This window comes from Telmatherina bonti (assembly GCF_933228915.1).
Source record: "Telmatherina bonti genome assembly, chromosome: 16".
Classification (NCBI taxonomy): domain Eukaryota; kingdom Metazoa; phylum Chordata; class Actinopteri; order Atheriniformes; family Telmatherinidae; genus Telmatherina; species Telmatherina bonti.
Genome location: NC_136614.1, coordinates 1,672,588 through 1,691,778, shown reverse-complemented (window position 1 = coordinate 1,691,778; position 19,191 = coordinate 1,672,588). Strand labels below are relative to the sequence as shown.

The 19,191-nt window shown below is 43.8% G+C and overlaps 1 protein-coding gene across 1 annotated transcript in view; it reads left to right on the top strand.

Annotated features, from left to right (window-relative positions):
• myt1la (myelin transcription factor 1-like, a) overlaps window positions 1–19,191 on the top strand; it is a gene marked incomplete at both ends in the record, with an annotated part of 660,446 nt that overhangs the window by 620,936 nt on the left and 20,319 nt on the right. Inside the window, 2 exons of the mRNA XM_079255058.1 lie at window positions 18,705–18,926; window positions 19,037–19,128. Coding sequence (XP_079111184.1) covers window positions 18,705–18,926; window positions 19,037–19,128 — 314 coding nt within the window. The remainder of the gene's footprint in view (window positions 1–18,704; window positions 18,927–19,036; window positions 19,129–19,191) is intronic.

Genomic DNA, 19,191 nt, shown 5'->3' with positions numbered 1-19,191 from the left:
TTATCGTCAGGTTAATCGCCAGGTTTATTGTCGGGTTTCTCACCAGGTTTATCTTCGGGTTTATCGTCAGGTTTATTGTCGGGTTAATTGTCGGGTTTATCGTCAGGTTAATCTCCAGGTTTATTGTCGGGTTTATCGCCAGGTTTATTGTCGGGTTTATTGTCGGGTTTATTGTCGGGTTTATCGTCAGGTTAATCTACAGGTTTATTGTCAGGTTTATCATCAGGTTTATCGTCAGGCTTATCGTCGGGTTTATCGTCAGGTTTATCGTCGGGTTTATCGTCGGGTTTATCGTCAGGTTTATCGTCAGGTTAATTGCCAAGTTTATCGTCAGGTTTATCGTCAGGTTTATTGTCAGGTTTATCGTCAGGTTTATCGTCGGGTTTATCATCTGGTTTATCGCCAGGTTTATCGTCGGGTTTATCGTCTGGTTTGTCGTCAGGTTAATCGCCAGGTTTATCGTCGGGTTTATCGTCAGGTTTATCGTCGGGTTTATTGTCAGGTTAATCGCCAGGTTTATTGTTGGGTTTATCGTCAGGTTTATTGTCGGGTTAATCGCCAGGTTTATTGTCGGGTTTATTGTCAGGTTTTTCGTCAGGTTTATCGTCAGGTTAATCGCCAGGTTTATTGTCGGGTTTATCGTCAGGTTTGTTGTCGGGTTTATCGTCAGGTTAATCGCCAGGTTTATTGTCGGGTTTATCGTCAGGTTTATTGTCGGGTTTATCGCCAGGTTTATTGTCGGGTTTATCGTCAGGTTAATCGCCAGGTTTATTGTCGGGTTTATCGTCAGGTTTATCTTCGGGTTTATCGTCAGGTTTATTGTCGGGTTTATCGTCAGGTTAATCCCCAGGTTTATTGTCGGGTTTCTCGCCAGGTTTATTGTCGGGTTTATTGTCAGGTTTATTGTCGGGTTAATCGCCAGGTTTATTGTCGGGTTTATCGTCAGGTTTATTGTCGGGTTAATCGCCAGGTTTATTGTCGGGTTTATCGTCAGGTTTATTGTCGGGTTTATCGTCAGGTTTATTGTCGGGTTTATCGTCAGGTTAATCGCCAGGTTTATTGTCGGGTTTATCGCCAGGTTTATTGTCGGGTTTATCGTCAGGTTAATCGCCAGGTTTATTGTCGGGTTTATCGTCAGGTTTATTGTCGGGTTTATCGTCAGGTTAATCGCCAGGTTTATTGTCGGGTTTCTCGCCAGGTTTATTGTCGGGTTTATCGTCAGGTTTATCGTCTGGTTTATTGTCGGGTTTATCGTCAGGTTTATCGCCAGGTTTATTGTCGGGTTTATCATCAGGTTTATCGTCAGGTTTATCGCCAGGTTTATTGTCGGGTTTATCGTCAGGTTTATCGTCAGGTTTATCGTCAGGTTTATTGTCGGGTTTATCGTCAGGTTTATCGCCAGGTTTATTGTCGGGTTTATCATCAGGTTCATCGTCAGGTTTATCGCCAGGTTTATTGTCGGGTTTATCGTCAGGTTTATCGTCAGGTTTATCGCCAGGTTCATCGTCAGGTTTATCGTCAGGTTTATCGTCAGGTTCATCGTCAGATTTATTGTCGGGTTTATCGTTGGGTTTATCGTCAGGTTTATCGTCAGGTTTATCGCCAGGTTTATCGTCAGGTTTATTGTCGGGTTTATCGTCAGGTTAATCGCCAGGTTTATTGTCGGTTTTATCGCCAGGTTTATTGTCGGGTTTATCGTCAGGTTAATCGCCAGGTTTATCGTCAGGTTTATCGTCAGGTTAATCGTCAGGTTCATCGTCAGGTTTATTGTCGGGTTTATCGTCAGGTTTATCGTCAGGTTTGTCGTCAGGTTTATCGTCAGGTTTATCGCCAGGTTTATCGTCAGGTTTATCGCCAGGTTTATCGTCAGGTTTATTGTCCGGTTTATCGCCAGGTTTATCGTCAGTTTTATCGCCAGGTTTATCGTCAGGTTTATAGCCAGGTTTATCGTCAGGTTTATTGTCCGGTTTATCGCCAGGTTTATCGTCAGGTTTATCGTCAGGTTTATCGTCAGGTTTATTGTCAGGTTTATCGTCTGGTTTATTGTCGGGTTTATCGTCAGGTTTATCGCCAGGTTTATTGTCGGGTTTATCATCAGGTTTATCGTCAGGTTTATCGCCAGGTTTATTGTCGGGTTTATCGTCAGGTTTATCGTCAGGTTTATCGCCAGGTTCATCGTCAGGTTTATCGTCAGGTTTATCGTCAGGTTAATCGCCAGGTTTATCGTCAGGTTTATCGTCGGGTTTATCGTCAGGTTTATCGCCAGGTTTATTGTCGGGTTTATCATCAGGTTTATCGTCAGGTTTATCGCCAGGTTTATTGTCGGGTTTATCGTCAGGTTTATCGTCAGGTTTATCGCCAGGTTCATCGTCAGGTTTATCGTCAGGTTTATCGCCAGGTTTATTGTCGGGTTTATCATCAGGTTTATCGTCAGGTTTATCGCCAGGTTTATTGTCGGGTTTATCGTCAGGTTTATCGTCAGGTTTATCGCCAGGTTCATCGTCAGGTTTATCGTCAGGTTTATCGTCAGGTTAATCGCCAGGTTTATCGTCAGGTTTATCGTCGGGTTCATCGTCAGATTTATTGTCGGGTTTATCGTTGGGTTTATCGTCAGGTTTATCGTCAGGTTTATCGCCAGGTTTATCGTCAGGTTTATTGTCGGGTTTATCGTCAGGTTAATCGCCAGGTTTATCGTCAGGTTTATTGTCGGGTTTATTGTCAGGTTAATCGCCAGGTTTATTGTCGGGTTTATCGTCAGGTTTATTGTCGGGTTAATCGCCAGGTTTATTGTCGGGTTTATTGTCAGGTTTTTCGTCAGGTTTATCGTCAGGTTAATCGCCAGGTTTATTGTCGGGTTAATCGCCAGGTTTATTGTCGGGTTTATCGTCAGGTTTATCGTCGGGTTTATCGTCAGGTTAATCGCCAGGTTTATTGTCGGGTTTATCGTCAGGTTTGTTGTCGGGTTTATCGTCAGGTTAATCGCCAGGTTTATTGTCAGGTTTATCGTCAGGTTTATTGTCGGGTTTATCGCCAGGTTTATTGTCGGGTTTATCGTCAGGTTAATCGCCAGGTTTATTGTCGGGTTTATCGTCAGGTTTATCTTCGGGTTTATCGTCAGGTTTATTGTCGGGTTTATCGTCAGGTTAATCCCCAGGTTTATTGTCGGGTTTCTCGCCAGGTTTATTGTCGGGTTTATTGTCAGGTTTATTGTCGGGTTAATCGCCAGGTTTATTGTCGGGTTTATCGTCAGGTTTATTGTCGGGTTAATCGCCAGGTTTATTGTCGGGTTTATCGTCAGGTTTATTGTCGGGTTTATCGTCAGGTTTATTGTCGGGTTTATCGTCAGGTTAATCGCCAGGTTTATTGTCGGGTTTATCGCCAGGTTTATTGTCGGGTTTATCGTCAGGTTAATCGCCAGGTTTATTGTCGGGTTTATCGTCAGGTTTATTGTCGGGTTTATCGTCAGGTTAATCGCCAGGTTTATTGTCGGGTTTCTCGCCAGGTTTATTGTCGGGTTTATCGTCAGGTTAATCGCCAGGTTTATTGTCGGGTTTCTCGCCAGGTTTATTGTCGGGTTTATCGTCAGGTTTATTGTCGGGTTTATCGTCAGGTTTATAGTCGGGTTTATTGTCGGGTTTCTCGCCAGGTTTATTGTCGGGTTTATCGCCAGTTTTATTGCCAGGTTTATTGTCGGGTTTATCGTCAGGTTAATCGCCAGGTTTATTGTCGGTTTTATCGCCAGGTTTATTGTCGGGTTTATCGTCAGGTTAATCGCCAGGTTTATCGTCAGGTTTATCGTCAGGTTAATCGTCAGGTTCATCGTCAGGTTTATTGTCGGGTTTATCGTCAGGTTTATCGTCAGGTTTGTCGTCAGGTTTATCGTCAGGTTTATCGCCAGGTTTATCGTCAGGTTTATCGCCAGGTTTATCGTCAGGTTTTTTTGTCCGGTTTATCGCCAGGTTTATCGTCAGTTTTATCGCCAGGTTTATCGTCAGGTTTATAGCCAGGTTTATCGTCAGGTTTATTGTCCGGTTTATCGCCAGGTTTATCGTCAGGTTTATCGTCAGGTTTATCGTCAGGTTTATTGTCAGGTTTATCGTCAGGTTTATTGTCGGGTTTATCGTCAGGTTTATCGCCAGGTTTATTGTCGGGTTTATCATCAGGTTTATCGTCAGGTTTATCGCCAGGTTTATTGTCGGGTTTATCGTCAGGTTTATCGTCAGGTTTATCGCCAGGTTCATCGTCAGGTTTATCGTCAGGTTTATCGTCAGGTTCATCGTCAGATTTATTGTCGGGTTTATCGTTGGGTTTATCGTCAGGTTTATCGTCAGGTTTATCGTCAGGTTTATCGCCAGGTTTATCGTCAGGTTTATTGTCGGGTTTATCGTCAGGTTAATCGCCAGGTTTATTGTCGGGTTTATCGTCAGGTTTATTGTCGGGTTTATCGTCAGGTTTATAGTCGGGTTTATTGTCGGGTTTCTCGCCAGGTTTATTGTCGGGTTTATCGCCAGGTTTATTGCCAGGTTTATTGTCGGGTTTATCGTCAGGTTAATCGCCAGGTTTATTGTCGGTTTTATCGCCAGGTTTATTGTCGGGTTTATCGTCAGGTTAATCGCCAGGTTTATCGTCAGGTTTATCGTCAGGTTAATCGTCAGGTTCATCGTCAGGTTTATTGTCGGGTTTATCGTCAGGTTTATCGTCAGGTTTGTCGTCAGGTTTATCGTCAGGTTTATCGCCAGGTTTATCGTCAGGTTTATCGCCAGGTTTATCGTCAGGTTTATTGTCCGGTTTATCGCCAGGTTTATCGTCAGTTTTATCGCCAGGTTTATCGTCAGGTTTATAGCCAGGTTTATCGTCAGGTTTATTGTCCGGTTTATCGCCAGGTTTATCGTCAGGTTTATCGTCAGGTTTATCGTCAGGTTTATTGTCAGGTTTATCGTCAGGTTTATTGTCGGGTTTATCGTCAGGTTTATCGCCAGGTTTATTGTCGGGTTTATCATCAGGTTCATCGTCAGGTTTATCGCCAGGTTTATTGTCGGGTTTATCGTCAGGTTTATCGTCAGGTTTATCGCCAGGTTTATCGTCAGGTTTATCGTCAGGTTTATCGTCAGGTTCATCGTCAGATTTATTGTCGGGTTTATCGTTGGGTTTATCGTCAGGTTTATCGTCAGGTTTATCGTCAGGTTTATCGCCAGGTTTATCGTCAGGTTTATTGTCGGGTTTATCGTCAGGTTAATCGCCAGGTTTATTGTCGGGGTTTCTCGCCAGGTTTATTGTCGGGTTTATCGTCAGGTTTATTGTCGGGTTAATCGCCAGGTTTATTGTCGGGTTTATCGCCAGGTTTATTGTCGGGTTTATCGTCAGGTTTATTGTCGGGTTTATCGTCAGGTTAATCGCCGGGTTTATTGTCGGGTTTATCGTCAGGTTTATTTTCGGGTTTATCGTCAGGTTTATTGTCAGGTTTATCGTCAGGTTAATCGCCAGGTTTATTGTCGGGTTTATTGTCGGTTTTATCGTCAGGTTAATCGCCTGGTTTATTGTCGGGTTTATCGCCAGGTTTATTGTCGGGTTTATCGTCAGGTTAATCGCCAGGTTTATCGTCAGGTTTATCGTCAGGTTAATCGCCAGGTTTATCGTCAGGTTTATCGTCAGGTTTATCGTCAGGTTAATCGTCAGGTTTATCGTCAGGTTTATCGCCAGGTTTATCGTCAGGTTTATTGTCGGGTTTATCGTCAGGTTAATCGCCAGGTTTATTGTCGGGGTTTCTCGCCAGGTTTATTGTTTGGTTTATCGTCAGGTTTATTGTCGGGTTAATCGCCAGGTTTATTGTCGGGTTTATCGCCAGGTTTATTGTCGGGTTTATCGTCAGGTTTATTGTCGGGTTTATCGTCAGGTTAATCGCCGGGTTTATTGTCGGGTTTATCGTCAGGTTTATTTTCGGGTTTATCGCCAGGTTTATTGTCGGGTTTATTGTCGGTTTTATCGTCAGGTTAATCGCCTGGTTTATTGTCGGGTTTATCGCCAGGTTTATTGTCGGGTTTATCGTCAGGTTAATCGCCAGGTTTATCGTCAGGTTTATCGTCAGGTTAATCGCCAGGTTTATCGTCAGGTTTATCGTCAGGTTTATCGTCAGGTTAATCGTCAGGTTTATCGTCAGGTTTATCGTCAGGTTTATCTTCGGGTTTATCGTCAGGTTTATTGTCGGGTTTATCGTCAGGTTAATCCCCAGGTTTATTGTCGGGTTTCTCGCCAGGTTTATTGTCGGGTTTATTGTCAGGTTTATTGTCGGGTTAATCGCCAGGTTTATTGTCGGGTTTATCGTCAGGTTTATTGTCGGGTTAATCGCCAGGTTTATTGTCGGGTTTATCGTCAGGTTTATTGTCGGGTTTATCGTCAGGTTTATTGTCGGGTTTATCGTCAGGTTAATCGCCAGGTTTATTGTCGGGTTTATCGCCAGGTTTATTGTCGGGTTTATCGTCAGGTTAATCGCCAGGTTTATTGTCGGGTTTATCGTCAGGTTTATTGTCGGGTTTATCGTCAGGTTAATCGCCAGGTTTATTGTCGGGTTTCTCGCCAGGTTTATTGTCGGGTTTATCGTCAGGTTTATCGTCTGGTTTATTGTCGGGTTTATCGTCAGGTTTATCGCCAGGTTTATTGTCGGGTTTATCATCAGGTTTATCGTCAGGTTTATCGCCAGGTTTATTGTCGGGTTTATCGTCAGGTTTATCGTCAGGTTTATCGTCAGGTTTATTGTCGGGTTTATCGTCAGGTTTATCGCCAGGTTTATTGTCGGGTTTATCATCAGGTTCATCGTCAGGTTTATCGCCAGGTTTATTGTCGGGTTTATCGTCAGGTTTATCGTCAGGTTTATCGCCAGGTTCATCGTCAGGTTTATCGTCAGGTTTATCGTCAGGTTCATCGTCAGATTTATTGTCGGGTTTATCGTTGGGTTTATCGTCAGGTTTATCGTCAGGTTTATCGCCAGGTTTATCGTCAGGTTTATCGCCAGGTTTATTGTCGGGTTTATCATCAGGTTTATCGTCAGGTTTATCGCCAGGTTTATTGTCGGGTTTATCGTCAGGTTTATCGTCAGGTTTATCGCCAGGTTCATCGTCAGGTTTATCGTCAGGTTTATCGTCAGGTTAATCGCCAGGTTTATCGTCAGGTTTATCGTCGGGTTTATCGTCAGGTTTATCGCCAGGTTTATTGTCGGGTTTATCATCAGGTTTATCGTCAGGTTTATCGCCAGGTTTATTGTCGGGTTTATCGTCAGGTTTATCGTCAGGTTTATCGCCAGGTTCATCGTCAGGTTTATCGTCAGGTTTATCGCCAGGTTTATTGTCGGGTTTATCATCAGGTTTATCGTCAGGTTTATCGCCAGGTTTATTGTCGGGTTTATCGTCAGGTTTATCGTCAGGTTTATCGCCAGGTTCATCGTCAGGTTTATCGTCAGGTTTATCGTCAGGTTAATCGCCAGGTTTATCGTCAGGTTTATCGTCGGGTTCATCGTCAGATTTATTGTCAGGTTAATCGCCAGGTTTATCGTCAGGTTTATCGTCGGGTTTATCGTCAGGTTTATCGCCAGGTTTATTGTCGGGTTTATCATCAGGTTTATCGTCAGGTTTATCGCCAGGTTTATTGTCGGGTTTATCGTCAGGTTTATCGTCAGGTTTATCGCCAGGTTCATCGTCAGGTTTATCGTCAGGTTTATCGCCAGGTTTATTGTCGGGTTTATCATCAGGTTTATCGTCAGGTTTATCGCCAGGTTTATTGTCGGGTTTATCGTCAGGTTTATCGTCAGGTTTATCGCCAGGTTCATCGTCAGGTTTATCGTCAGGTTTATCGTCAGGTTAATCGCCAGGTTTATCGTCAGGTTTATCGTCGGGTTCATCGTCAGATTTATTGTCGGGTTTATCGTTGGGTTTATCGTCAGGTTTATCGTCAGGTTTATCGCCAGGTTTATCGTCAGGTTTATTGTCGGGTTTATCGTCAGGTTAATCGCCAGGTTTATCGTCAGGTTTATTGTCGGGTTTATTGTCAGGTTAATCGCCAGGTTTATTGTCGGGTTTATCGTCAGGTTTATTGTCGGGTTAATCGCCAGGTTTATTGTCGGGTTTATTGTCAGGTTTTTCGTCAGGTTTATCGTCAGGTTAATCGCCAGGTTTATTGTCGGGTTAATCGCCAGGTTTATTGTCGGGTTTATCGTCAGGTTTATCGTCGGGTTTATCGTCAGGTTAATCGCCAGGTTTATTGTCGGGTTTATCGTCAGGTTTGTTGTCGGGTTTATCGTCAGGTTAATCGCCAGGTTTATTGTCAGGTTTATCGTCAGGTTTATTGTCGGGTTTATCGCCAGGTTTATTGTCGGGTTTATCGTCAGGTTAATCGCCAGGTTTATTGTCGGGTTTATCGTCAGGTTTATCTTCGGGTTTATCGTCAGGTTTATTGTCGGGTTTATCGTCAGGTTAATCCCCAGGTTTATTGTCGGGTTTCTCGCCAGGTTTATTGTCGGGTTTATTGTCAGGTTTATTGTCGGGTTAATCGCCAGGTTTATTGTCGGGTTTATCGTCAGGTTTATTGTCGGGTTAATCGCCAGGTTTATTGTCGGGTTTATCGTCAGGTTTATTGTCGGGTTTATCGTCAGGTTTATTGTCGGGTTTATCGTCAGGTTAATCGCCAGGTTTATTGTCGGGTTTATCGCCAGGTTTATTGTCGGGTTTATCGTCAGGTTAATCGCCAGGTTTATTGTCGGGTTTATCGTCAGGTTTATTGTCGGGTTTATCGTCAGGTTAATCGCCAGGTTTATTGTCGGGTTTCTCGCCAGGTTTATTGTCGGGTTTATCGTCAGGTTAATCGCCAGGTTTATTGTCGGGTTTCTCGCCAGGTTTATTGTCGGGTTTATCGTCAGGTTTATTGTCGGGTTTATCGTCAGGTTTATAGTCGGGTTTATTGTCGGGTTTCTCGCCAGGTTTATTGTCGGGTTTATCGCCAGTTTTATTGCCAGGTTTATTGTCGGGTTTATCGTCAGGTTAATCGCCAGGTTTATTGTCGGTTTTATCGCCAGGTTTATTGTCGGGTTTATCGTCAGGTTAATCGCCAGGTTTATCGTCAGGTTTATCGTCAGGTTAATCGTCAGGTTCATCGTCAGGTTTATTGTCGTGTTTATCGTCAGGTTTATCGTCAGGTTTGTCGTCAGGTTTATCGTCAGGTTTATCGCCAGGTTTATCGTCAGGTTTATCGCCAGGTTTATCGTCAGGTTTTTTTGTCCGGTTTATCGCCAGGTTTATCGTCAGTTTTATCGCCAGGTTTATCGTCAGGTTTATAGCCAGGTTTATCGTCAGGTTTATTGTCCGGTTTATCGCCAGGTTTATCGTCAGGTTTATCGTCAGGTTTATCGTCAGGTTTATTGTCAGGTTTATCGTCAGGTTTATTGTCGGGTTTATCGTCAGGTTTATCGCCAGGTTTATTGTCGGGTTTATCATCAGGTTTATCGTCAGGTTTATCGCCAGGTTTATTGTCGGGTTTATCGTCAGGTTTATCGTCAGGTTTATCGCCAGGTTCATCGTCAGGTTTATCGTCAGGTTTATCGTCAGGTTCATCGTCAGATTTATTGTCGGGTTTATCGTTGGGTTTATCGTCAGGTTTATCGTCAGGTTTATCGTCAGGTTTATCGCCAGGTTTATCGTCAGGTTTATTGTCGGGTTTATCGTCAGGTTAATCGCCAGGTTTATTGTCGGGTTTATCGTCAGGTTTATTGTCGGGTTTATCGTCAGGTTTATAGTCGGGTTTATTGTCGGGTTTCTCGCCAGGTTTATTGTCGGGTTTATCGCCAGGTTTATTGCCAGGTTTATTGTCGGGTTTATCGTCAGGTTAATCGCCAGGTTTATTGTCGGTTTTATCGCCAGGTTTATTGTCGGGTTTATCGTCAGGTTAATCGCCAGGTTTATCGTCAGGTTTATCGTCAGGTTAATCGTCAGGTTCATCGTCAGGTTTATTGTCGGGTTTATCGTCAGGTTTATCGTCAGGTTTGTCGTCAGGTTTATCGTCAGGTTTATCGCCAGGTTTATCGTCAGGTTTATCGCCAGGTTTATCGTCAGGTTTATTGTCCGGTTTATCGCCAGGTTTATCGTCAGTTTTATCGCCAGGTTTATCGTCAGGTTTATAGCCAGGTTTATCGTCAGGTTTATTGTCCGGTTTATCGCCAGGTTTATCGTCAGGTTTATCGTCAGGTTTATCGTCAGGTTTATTGTCAGGTTTATCGTCAGGTTTATTGTCGGGTTTATCGTCAGGTTTATCGCCAGGTTTATTGTCGGGTTTATCATCAGGTTCATCGTCAGGTTTATCGCCAGGTTTATTGTCGGGTTTATCGTCAGGTTTATCGTCAGGTTTATCGCCAGGTTTATCGTCAGGTTTATCGTCAGGTTTATCGTCAGGTTCATCGTCAGATTTATTGTCGGGTTTATCGTTGGGTTTATCGTCAGGTTTATCGTCAGGTTTATCGTCAGGTTTATCGCCAGGTTTATCGTCAGGTTTATTGTCGGGTTTATCGTCAGGTTAATCGCCAGGTTTATTGTCGGGGTTTCTCGCCAGGTTTATTGTCGGGTTTATCGTCAGGTTTATTGTCGGGTTAATCGCCAGGTTTATTGTCGGGTTTATCGCCAGGTTTATTGTCGGGTTTATCGTCAGGTTTATTGTCGGGTTTATCGTCAGGTTAATCGCCGGGTTTATTGTCGGGTTTATCGTCAGGTTTATTTTCGGGTTTATCGTCAGGTTTATTGTCAGGTTTATCGTCAGGTTAATCGCCAGGTTTATTGTCGGGTTTATTGTCGGTTTTATCGTCAGGTTAATCGCCTGGTTTATTGTCGGGTTTATCGCCAGGTTTATTGTCGGGTTTATCGTCAGGTTAATCGCCAGGTTTATCGTCAGGTTTATCGTCAGGTTAATCGCCAGGTTTATCGTCAGGTTTATCGTCAGGTTTATCGTCAGGTTAATCGTCAGGTTTATCGTCAGGTTTATCGCCAGGTTTATCGTCAGGTTTATTGTCGGGTTTATCGTCAGGTTAATCGCCAGGTTTATTGTCGGGGTTTCTCGCCAGGTTTATTGTTTGGTTTATCGTCAGGTTTATTGTCGGGTTAATCGCCAGGTTTATTGTCGGGTTTATCGCCAGGTTTATTGTCGGGTTTATCGTCAGGTTTATTGTCGGGTTTATCGTCAGGTTAATCGCCGGGTTTATTGTCGGGTTTATCGTCAGGTTTATTTTCGGGTTTATCGCCAGGTTTATTGTCGGGTTTATTGTCGGTTTTATCGTCAGGTTAATCGCCTGGTTTATTGTCGGGTTTATCGCCAGGTTTATTGTCGGGTTTATCGTCAGGTTAATCGCCAGGTTTATCGTCAGGTTTATCGTCAGGTTAATCGCCAGGTTTATCGTCAGGTTTATCGTCAGGTTTATCGTCAGGTTAATCGTCAGGTTTATCGTCAGGTTTATCGTCAGGTTTATCTTCGGGTTTATCGTCAGGTTTATTGTCGGGTTTATCGTCAGGTTAATCCCCAGGTTTATTGTCGGGTTTCTCGCCAGGTTTATTGTCGGGTTTATTGTCAGGTTTATTGTCGGGTTAATCGCCAGGTTTATTGTCGGGTTTATCGTCAGGTTTATTGTCGGGTTAATCGCCAGGTTTATTGTCGGGTTTATCGTCAGGTTTATTGTCGGGTTTATCGTCAGGTTTATTGTCGGGTTTATCGTCAGGTTAATCGCCAGGTTTATTGTCGGGTTTATCGCCAGGTTTATTGTCGGGTTTATCGTCAGGTTAATCGCCAGGTTTATTGTCGGGTTTATCGTCAGGTTTATTGTCGGGTTTATCGTCAGGTTAATCGCCAGGTTTATTGTCGGGTTTCTCGCCAGGTTTATTGTCGGGTTTATCGTCAGGTTTATCGTCTGGTTTATTGTCGGGTTTATCGTCAGGTTTATCGCCAGGTTTATTGTCGGGTTTATCATCAGGTTTATCGTCAGGTTTATCGCCAGGTTTATTGTCGGGTTTATCGTCAGGTTTATCGTCAGGTTTATCGTCAGGTTTATTGTCGGGTTTATCGTCAGGTTTATCGCCAGGTTTATTGTCGGGTTTATCATCAGGTTCATCGTCAGGTTTATCGCCAGGTTTATTGTCGGGTTTATCGTCAGGTTTATCGTCAGGTTTATCGCCAGGTTCATCGTCAGGTTTATCGTCAGGTTTATCGTCAGGTTCATCGTCAGATTTATTGTCGGGTTTATCGTTGGGTTTATCGTCAGGTTTATCGTCAGGTTTATCGCCAGGTTTATCGTCAGGTTTATCGCCAGGTTTATTGTCGGGTTTATCATCAGGTTTATCGTCAGGTTTATCGCCAGGTTTATTGTCGGGTTTATCGTCAGGTTTATCGTCAGGTTTATCGCCAGGTTCATCGTCAGGTTTATCGTCAGGTTTATCGTCAGGTTAATCGCCAGGTTTATCGTCAGGTTTATCGTCGGGTTTATCGTCAGGTTTATCGCCAGGTTTATTGTCGGGTTTATCATCAGGTTTATCGTCAGGTTTATCGCCAGGTTTATTGTCGGGTTTATCGTCAGGTTTATCGTCAGGTTTATCGCCAGGTTCATCGTCAGGTTTATCGTCAGGTTTATCGCCAGGTTTATTGTCGGGTTTATCATCAGGTTTATCGTCAGGTTTATCGCCAGGTTTATTGTCGGGTTTATCGTCAGGTTTATCGTCAGGTTTATCGCCAGGTTCATCGTCAGGTTTATCGTCAGGTTTATCGTCAGGTTAATCGCCAGGTTTATCGTCAGGTTTATCGTCGGGTTCATCGTCAGATTTATTGTCGGGTTTATCGTTGGGTTTATCGTCAGGTTTATCGTCAGGTTTATCGCCAGGTTTATCGTCAGGTTTATTGTCGGGTTTATCGTCAGGTTAATCGCCAGGTTTATCGTCAGGTTTATTGTCGGGTTTATTGTCAGGTTAATCGCCAGGTTTATTGTCGGGTTTATCGTCAGGTTTATTGTCGGGTTAATCGCCAGGTTTATTGTCGGGTTTATTGTCAGGTTTTTCGTCAGGTTTATCGTCAGGTTAATCGCCAGGTTTATTGTCGGGTTAATCGCCAGGTTTATTGTCGGGTTTATCGTCAGGTTTATCGTCGGGTTTATCGTCAGGTTAATCGCCAGGTTTATTGTCGGGTTTATCGTCAGGTTTGTTGTCGGGTTTATCGTCAGGTTAATCGCCAGGTTTATTGTCGGGTTTATCGTCAGGTTTATTGTCGGGTTTATCGCCAGGTTTATTGTCGGGTTTATCGTCAGGTTAATCGCCAGGTTTATTGTCGGGTTTATCGTCAGGTTTATCTTCGGGTTTATCGTCAGGTTTATTGTCGGGTTTATCGTCAGGTTAATCCCCAGGTTTATTGTCGGGTTTCTCGCCAGGTTTATTGTCGGGTTTATTGTCAGGTTTATTGTCGGGTTAATCGCCAGGTTTATTGTCGGGTTTATCGTCAGGTTTATTGTCGGGTTAATCGCCAGGTTTATTGTCGGGTTTGTCGTCAGGTTTATTGTCGGGTTTATCGTCAGGTTTATTGTCGGGTTTATCGTCAGGTTAATCGCCAGGTTTATTGTCGGGTTTATCGCCAGGTTTATTGTCGGGTTTATCGTCAGGTTAATCGCCAGGTTTATTGTCGGGTTTATCGTCAGGTTTATTGTCGGGTTTATCGTCAGGTTAATCGCCAGGTTTATTGTCGGGTTTCTCGCCAGGTTTATTGTCGGGTTTATCGTCAGGTTAATCGCCAGGTTTATTGTCGGGTTTCTCGCCAGGTTTATTGTCGGGTTTATCGTCAGGTTTATTGTCGGGTTTATCGTCAGGTTTATAGTCGGGTTTATTGTCGGGTTTCTCGCCAGGTTTATTGTCGGGTTTATCGCCAGTTTTATTGCCAGGTTTATTGTCGGGTTTATCGTCAGGTTAATCGCCAGGTTTATTGTCGGTTTTATCGCCAGGTTTATTGTCGGGTTTATCGTCAGGTTAATCGCCAGGTTTATCGTCAGGTTTATCGTCAGGTTAATCGTCAGGTTCATCGTCAGGTTTATTGTCGGGTTTATCGTCAGGTTTATCGTCAGGTTTGTCGTCAGGTTTATCGTCAGGTTTATCGCCAGGTTTATCGTCAGGTTTATCGCCAGGTTTATCGTCAGGTTTTTTTGTCCGGTTTATCGCCAGGTTTATCGTCAGTTTTATCGCCAGGTTTATCGTCAGGTTTATAGCCAGGTTTATCGTCAGGTTTATTGTCCGGTTTATCGCCAGGTTTATCGTCAGGTTTATCGTCAGGTTTATCGTCAGGTTTATTGTCAGGTTTATCGTCAGGTTTATTGTCGGGTTTATCGTCAGGTTTATCGCCAGGTTTATTGTCGGGTTTATCATCAGGTTTATCGTCAGGTTTATCGCCAGGTTTATTGTCGGGTTTATCGTCAGGTTTATCGTCAGGTTTATCGCCAGGTTCATCGTCAGGTTTATCGTCAGGTTTATCGTCAGGTTCATCGTCAGATTTATTGTCGGGTTTATCGTTGGGTTTATCGTCAGGTTTATCGTCAGGTTTATCGTCAGGTTTATCGCCAGGTTTATCGTCAGGTTTATTGTCGGGTTTATCGTCAGGTTAATCGCCAGGTTTATTGTCGGGGTTTCTCGCCAGGTTTATTGTCGGGTTTATCGTCAGGTTTATTGTCGGGTTAATCGCCAGGTTTATTGTCGGGTTTATCGCCAGGTTTATTGTCGGGTTTATCGTCAGGTTTATTGTCGGGTTTATCGTCAGGTTAATCGCCGGGTTTATTGTCGGGTTTATCGTCAGGTTTATTTTCGGGTTTATCGTCAGGTTTATTGTCAGGTTTATCGTCAGGTTAATCGCCAGGTTTATTGTCGGGTTTATTGTCGGTTTTATCGTCAGGTTAATCGCCTGGTTTATTGTCGGGTTTATCGCCAGGTTTATTGTCGGGTTTATCGTCAGGTTAATCGCCAGGTTTATCGTCAGGTTTATCGTCAGGTTAATCGCCAGGTTTATCGTCAGGTTTATCGTCAGGTTTATCGTCAGGTTAATCGTCAGGTTTATCGTCAGGTTTATCGTCAGGTTTATCGTCAGGTTTATCGCCAGGTTTATCGTCAGGTTTATCGCCAGGTTTATCGTCAGGTTTATTGTCGGGTTTATCGTCAGGTTTATTGTCGGGTTTATCGTAAGAATAATCGCCAGGTTTATTGTCGGGTTTATCGTCAGGTTAATCGCCAGGTTTATTGTCGGGTTTCTCGCCAGGTTTATTGTCGGGTTTATCGTCAGGTTTATTGTTTGGTTAATCGCCAGGTTTATTGTCGGGTTTATCGCCAGGTTTATTGTCGGGTTTATCGTCATGTTTATTTTCGGGTTTATCGTCAGGTTTATTGTCGGGTTTATCGTCAGGTTAATCGCCGGGTTTATTGTCGGGTTTATCGTCAGGTTTATTTTCGGGTTTATCGTCAGGTTTATTGTCGGGTTTATCGTCAGGTTAATCGCCAGGTTTATTGTCGGGTTTCTCGCCAGGTTTATTGTCGGGTTTATCGTCAGGTTTATTGTCGGGTTTATTGTCGGGTTTATCGTCAGGTTAATCTCCAGGTTTATTGTCGGGTTTATCGTCAGGTTAATCGCCAGGTTTATTGTCGGGTTTATCGCCAGGTTTATTGTCGGGTTTATCGTCAGGTTAATCGCCAGGTTTATTGTCGGGTTTATCGCCAGGTTTATTGCCAGGTTTATTGTCGGGTTTATCGTCAGGTTAATCGCCAGGTTTATTGTCGGGTTTATCGCCAGGTTTATTGTCGGGTTTATCGTCAGGTTAATCGCCAGGTTTATCGTCAGGTTTATCGTCAGGTTAATCGCCAGGTTTATCGTCAGGTTTATCGTCAGGTTTATCGTCAGGTTTATCGTCAGGTTTATTGTCGGGTTTATTGTCGGGTTTATCGTCAGGTTAATTGCCAGGTTTATTGTCGGGTTTATCGCCAGGTTTATTGTCGGGTTTATCGTCAGGTTAATCGCCAGGTTTATTGTCGGGTTTATCGCCAGGTTTATTGCCAGGTTTATTGTCGGGTTTATCGTCAGGTTAATCGCCAGGTTTATTGTCGGTTTTATCGCCAGGTTTATTGTCGGGTTTATCGTCAGGTTAATCTCCAGGTTTATCGTCAGGTTTATCGTCAGGTTAATCGCCAGGTTTATCGTCAGGTTTATCGTCAGGTTTATCGTCAGGTTAATCGTCAGGTTTATCATCAGGTTTATTGTCGGGTTTATCATCAGGTTTATCGTCAGATTTATCGTCAGGTTTATCGTCAGATTTATCGCCAGGTTTATCGTCAGGTTTATCGCCAGGTTTATTGTCGGGTTTATCATCGGGTTTATCGTCAGGTTTATCGCCAGGTTTATTGTCGGGTTTATCGTCAGGTTTAGCGTCAGGTTTATCGCCAGGTTTATCGTCAGGTTTATCGTCAGGTTTATCGTCAGGTTCATCGTCAGATTTATTGTCGGGTTTATCGTTGGGTTTATCGTCAGGTTTATCGTCAGGTTTATCGTCAGGTTAATCGCCAGGTTTATCGTCAGGTTTATCGTCAGGTTTATCGTCAGGTTAATCGTCAGGTTTATCGTCAGGTTTATCGTCAGGTTTATCGCCAGGTTTATCGTCAGGTTTATCGCCAGGTTTATCGTCAGGTTTATTGTCGGGTTTATCGTCAGGTTTATTGTCGGGTTTATCGTCAGGTTAATCGCCAGGTTTATTGTCGGGTTTATCGTCAGGTTAATCGCCAGGTTTATTGTCGGGTTTCTCGCCAGGTTTATTGTCGGGTTTATCGTCAGGTTTATTGTCGGGTTAATCGCCAGGTTTATTGTCGGGTTTATCGCCAGGTTTATTGTCGGGTTTATAGTCAGGTTAATCGCCGGGTTTATTGTCGGGTTTATCGTCAGGTTTATTTTCGGGTTTATCGTCAGGTTTATTGTCGGGTTTATCGTCAGGTTAATCGCCAGGTTTATTGTCGGGTTTCTCGCCAGGTTTATTGTCGGGTTTATCGTCAGGTTTATTGTCGGGTTTATTGTCGGGTTTATCGTCAGGTTAATCTCCAGGTTTATTGTCGGGTTTATCGCCAGGTTTATTGTCGGGTTTATCGTCAGGTTAATCGCCAGGTTTATTGTCGGGTTTCTCGCCAGGTTTATTGTCGGGTTTATCGTCAGGTTTATTGTCGGGTTTGTTGTCGGGTTTATCGTCAGGTTAATCTCCAGGTTTATTGTCGGGTTTATCGCCAGGTTTATTGTCGGGTTTATCGTCAGGTTAATCGCCAGGTTTATTGTCGGGTTTATCGCCAGGTTTATTGTCGGGTTTATCGTCAGGTTAATCGCCAGGTTTATTGTCGGGTTTATCGCCAGGTTTATTGCCAGGTTTATTGTCGGGTTTATCGTCAGGTTAATCGCCAGGTTTATTGTCGGGTTTATCGCCAGGTTTATTGTCGGGTTTATCATCAGGTTTATCGTCAGGTTTATCGCCAGGTTTATTGTCGGGTTTATCGTCAGGTTTATCGTCAGGTTTATCGCCAGGTTTATCGTCAGGTTTATCGTCAGGTTTATCGTCAGGTTCATCGTCAGATTTATTGTCGGGTTTATCGTTGGGTTTATCGTCAGGTTTATCGTCAGGTTTATCGTCAGGTTTATCGCCAGGTTTATCGTCAGGTTTATCGTCAGGTTCATCGTCAGGTTCATCGTCAGATTTATTGTCGGGTTTATCGTTGGGTTTATCGTCAGGTTTATCGTCAGGTTTATCGTCAGGTTTATCGCCAGGTTTATCGTCAGGTTTATTGTCGGGTTTATCGTCAGGTTAATCGCCAGGTTTATTGTCAGGTTTATCGTCAGGTTTATCGCCAGGTTTATTGTCAGGTTTATCGTCAGGTTTATCGTCAGGTTTATTATCGGGTTTATCGTCAGGTTTATCGCCAGGTTTATTGTCGGGTTTATCATCAGGTTTATCGTCAGGTTTATCGCCAGGTTTATTGTCGGGTTTATCGTCAGGTTTATCGTCAGGTTAATCGCCCGGTTTATCGTCAGGTTTATCGTCAGGTTCATTGTCAGATTTATTGTCGGGTTTATCGTCTGGTTTATCGTCAGGTTTATCGTCAGGTTTATCGTCAGGTTTATCGTCAGGTTTATCGCCAGGTTTATCGTCAGGTTTATTGTCGGGTTTATCGTCAGGTTAATCGCCAGGTTTATTGTCAGGTTTATCGTCAGGTTTATTGTCGGGTTTATCGTCGGGTTTATCGTCAGGTTCATCGTCAGCAGCATGCGGCTTCGGCTGTCGCCAAGGCAAGGCCATAGAGTAACCATGCATCTCAAGAAAAATCTAAAAGTAAGTAAAAGGATGAATCTGAAAAATAGCGTTATCAGCTATTTTTTGGATTTATTCGTTGACTTCTAGCAAGATTTTTCTTTGGATGTATTGGCAGGTTTTCCTTGGAACTTGTAAATGACAAGAAAATCTTGACTCGTCTCACAAGTTTCAGTCATCTGCTGGTTGTCAGATTCCCAGCTCCAAGTGTATGATTTGGGTTTTGGGTTGGATCCCCCTCTGACCCATGCTGTCACCACGGTCACCTCCTGTCTTCTGAAGCCAGTCTCAATCAGTTTTCAGGTTCTGACTCCCTGCATGTTCTTTCTTCTGTCAGGTGTCCGGTCCCGGGTTGTGACGGACAGGGTCATGTGACAGGGAAGTATGCGTCTCATCGCAGCGCATCTGGCTGCCCCCTGGCAGCCAAAAGGCAGAAAGACAGCTATGTCAATGGCTCCCAATTTGTCTGGAAATCTGGGAAAACTGACGGTATGACCTGTCCAACTCCAGGCTGCGACGGATCGGGCCATGTCAGTGGGAGCTTCCTGACCCACCGCAGGTAACCAACCCATGTCTGGATGTCCCTGGACGTCCCTCGTCTGTCCAGTTTCCAGGCTGTCAGCGTTTGGGTACAAACTTTCGTCATGGATGGTGTTTGTTCTGTTTCAGTCTGTCAGGCTGTCCTCGCGCCACCTCGGCCCTGAAGAAGGCCCGGATGAGTGGCGTGGAGATGCTGACGATCAAGCAGAGAGCGAGCAAAGGTCCGAAATACAAAACAGTCATATCTGATGTCAGGCTGAGATAAACGCAATTCCAGATTTTTA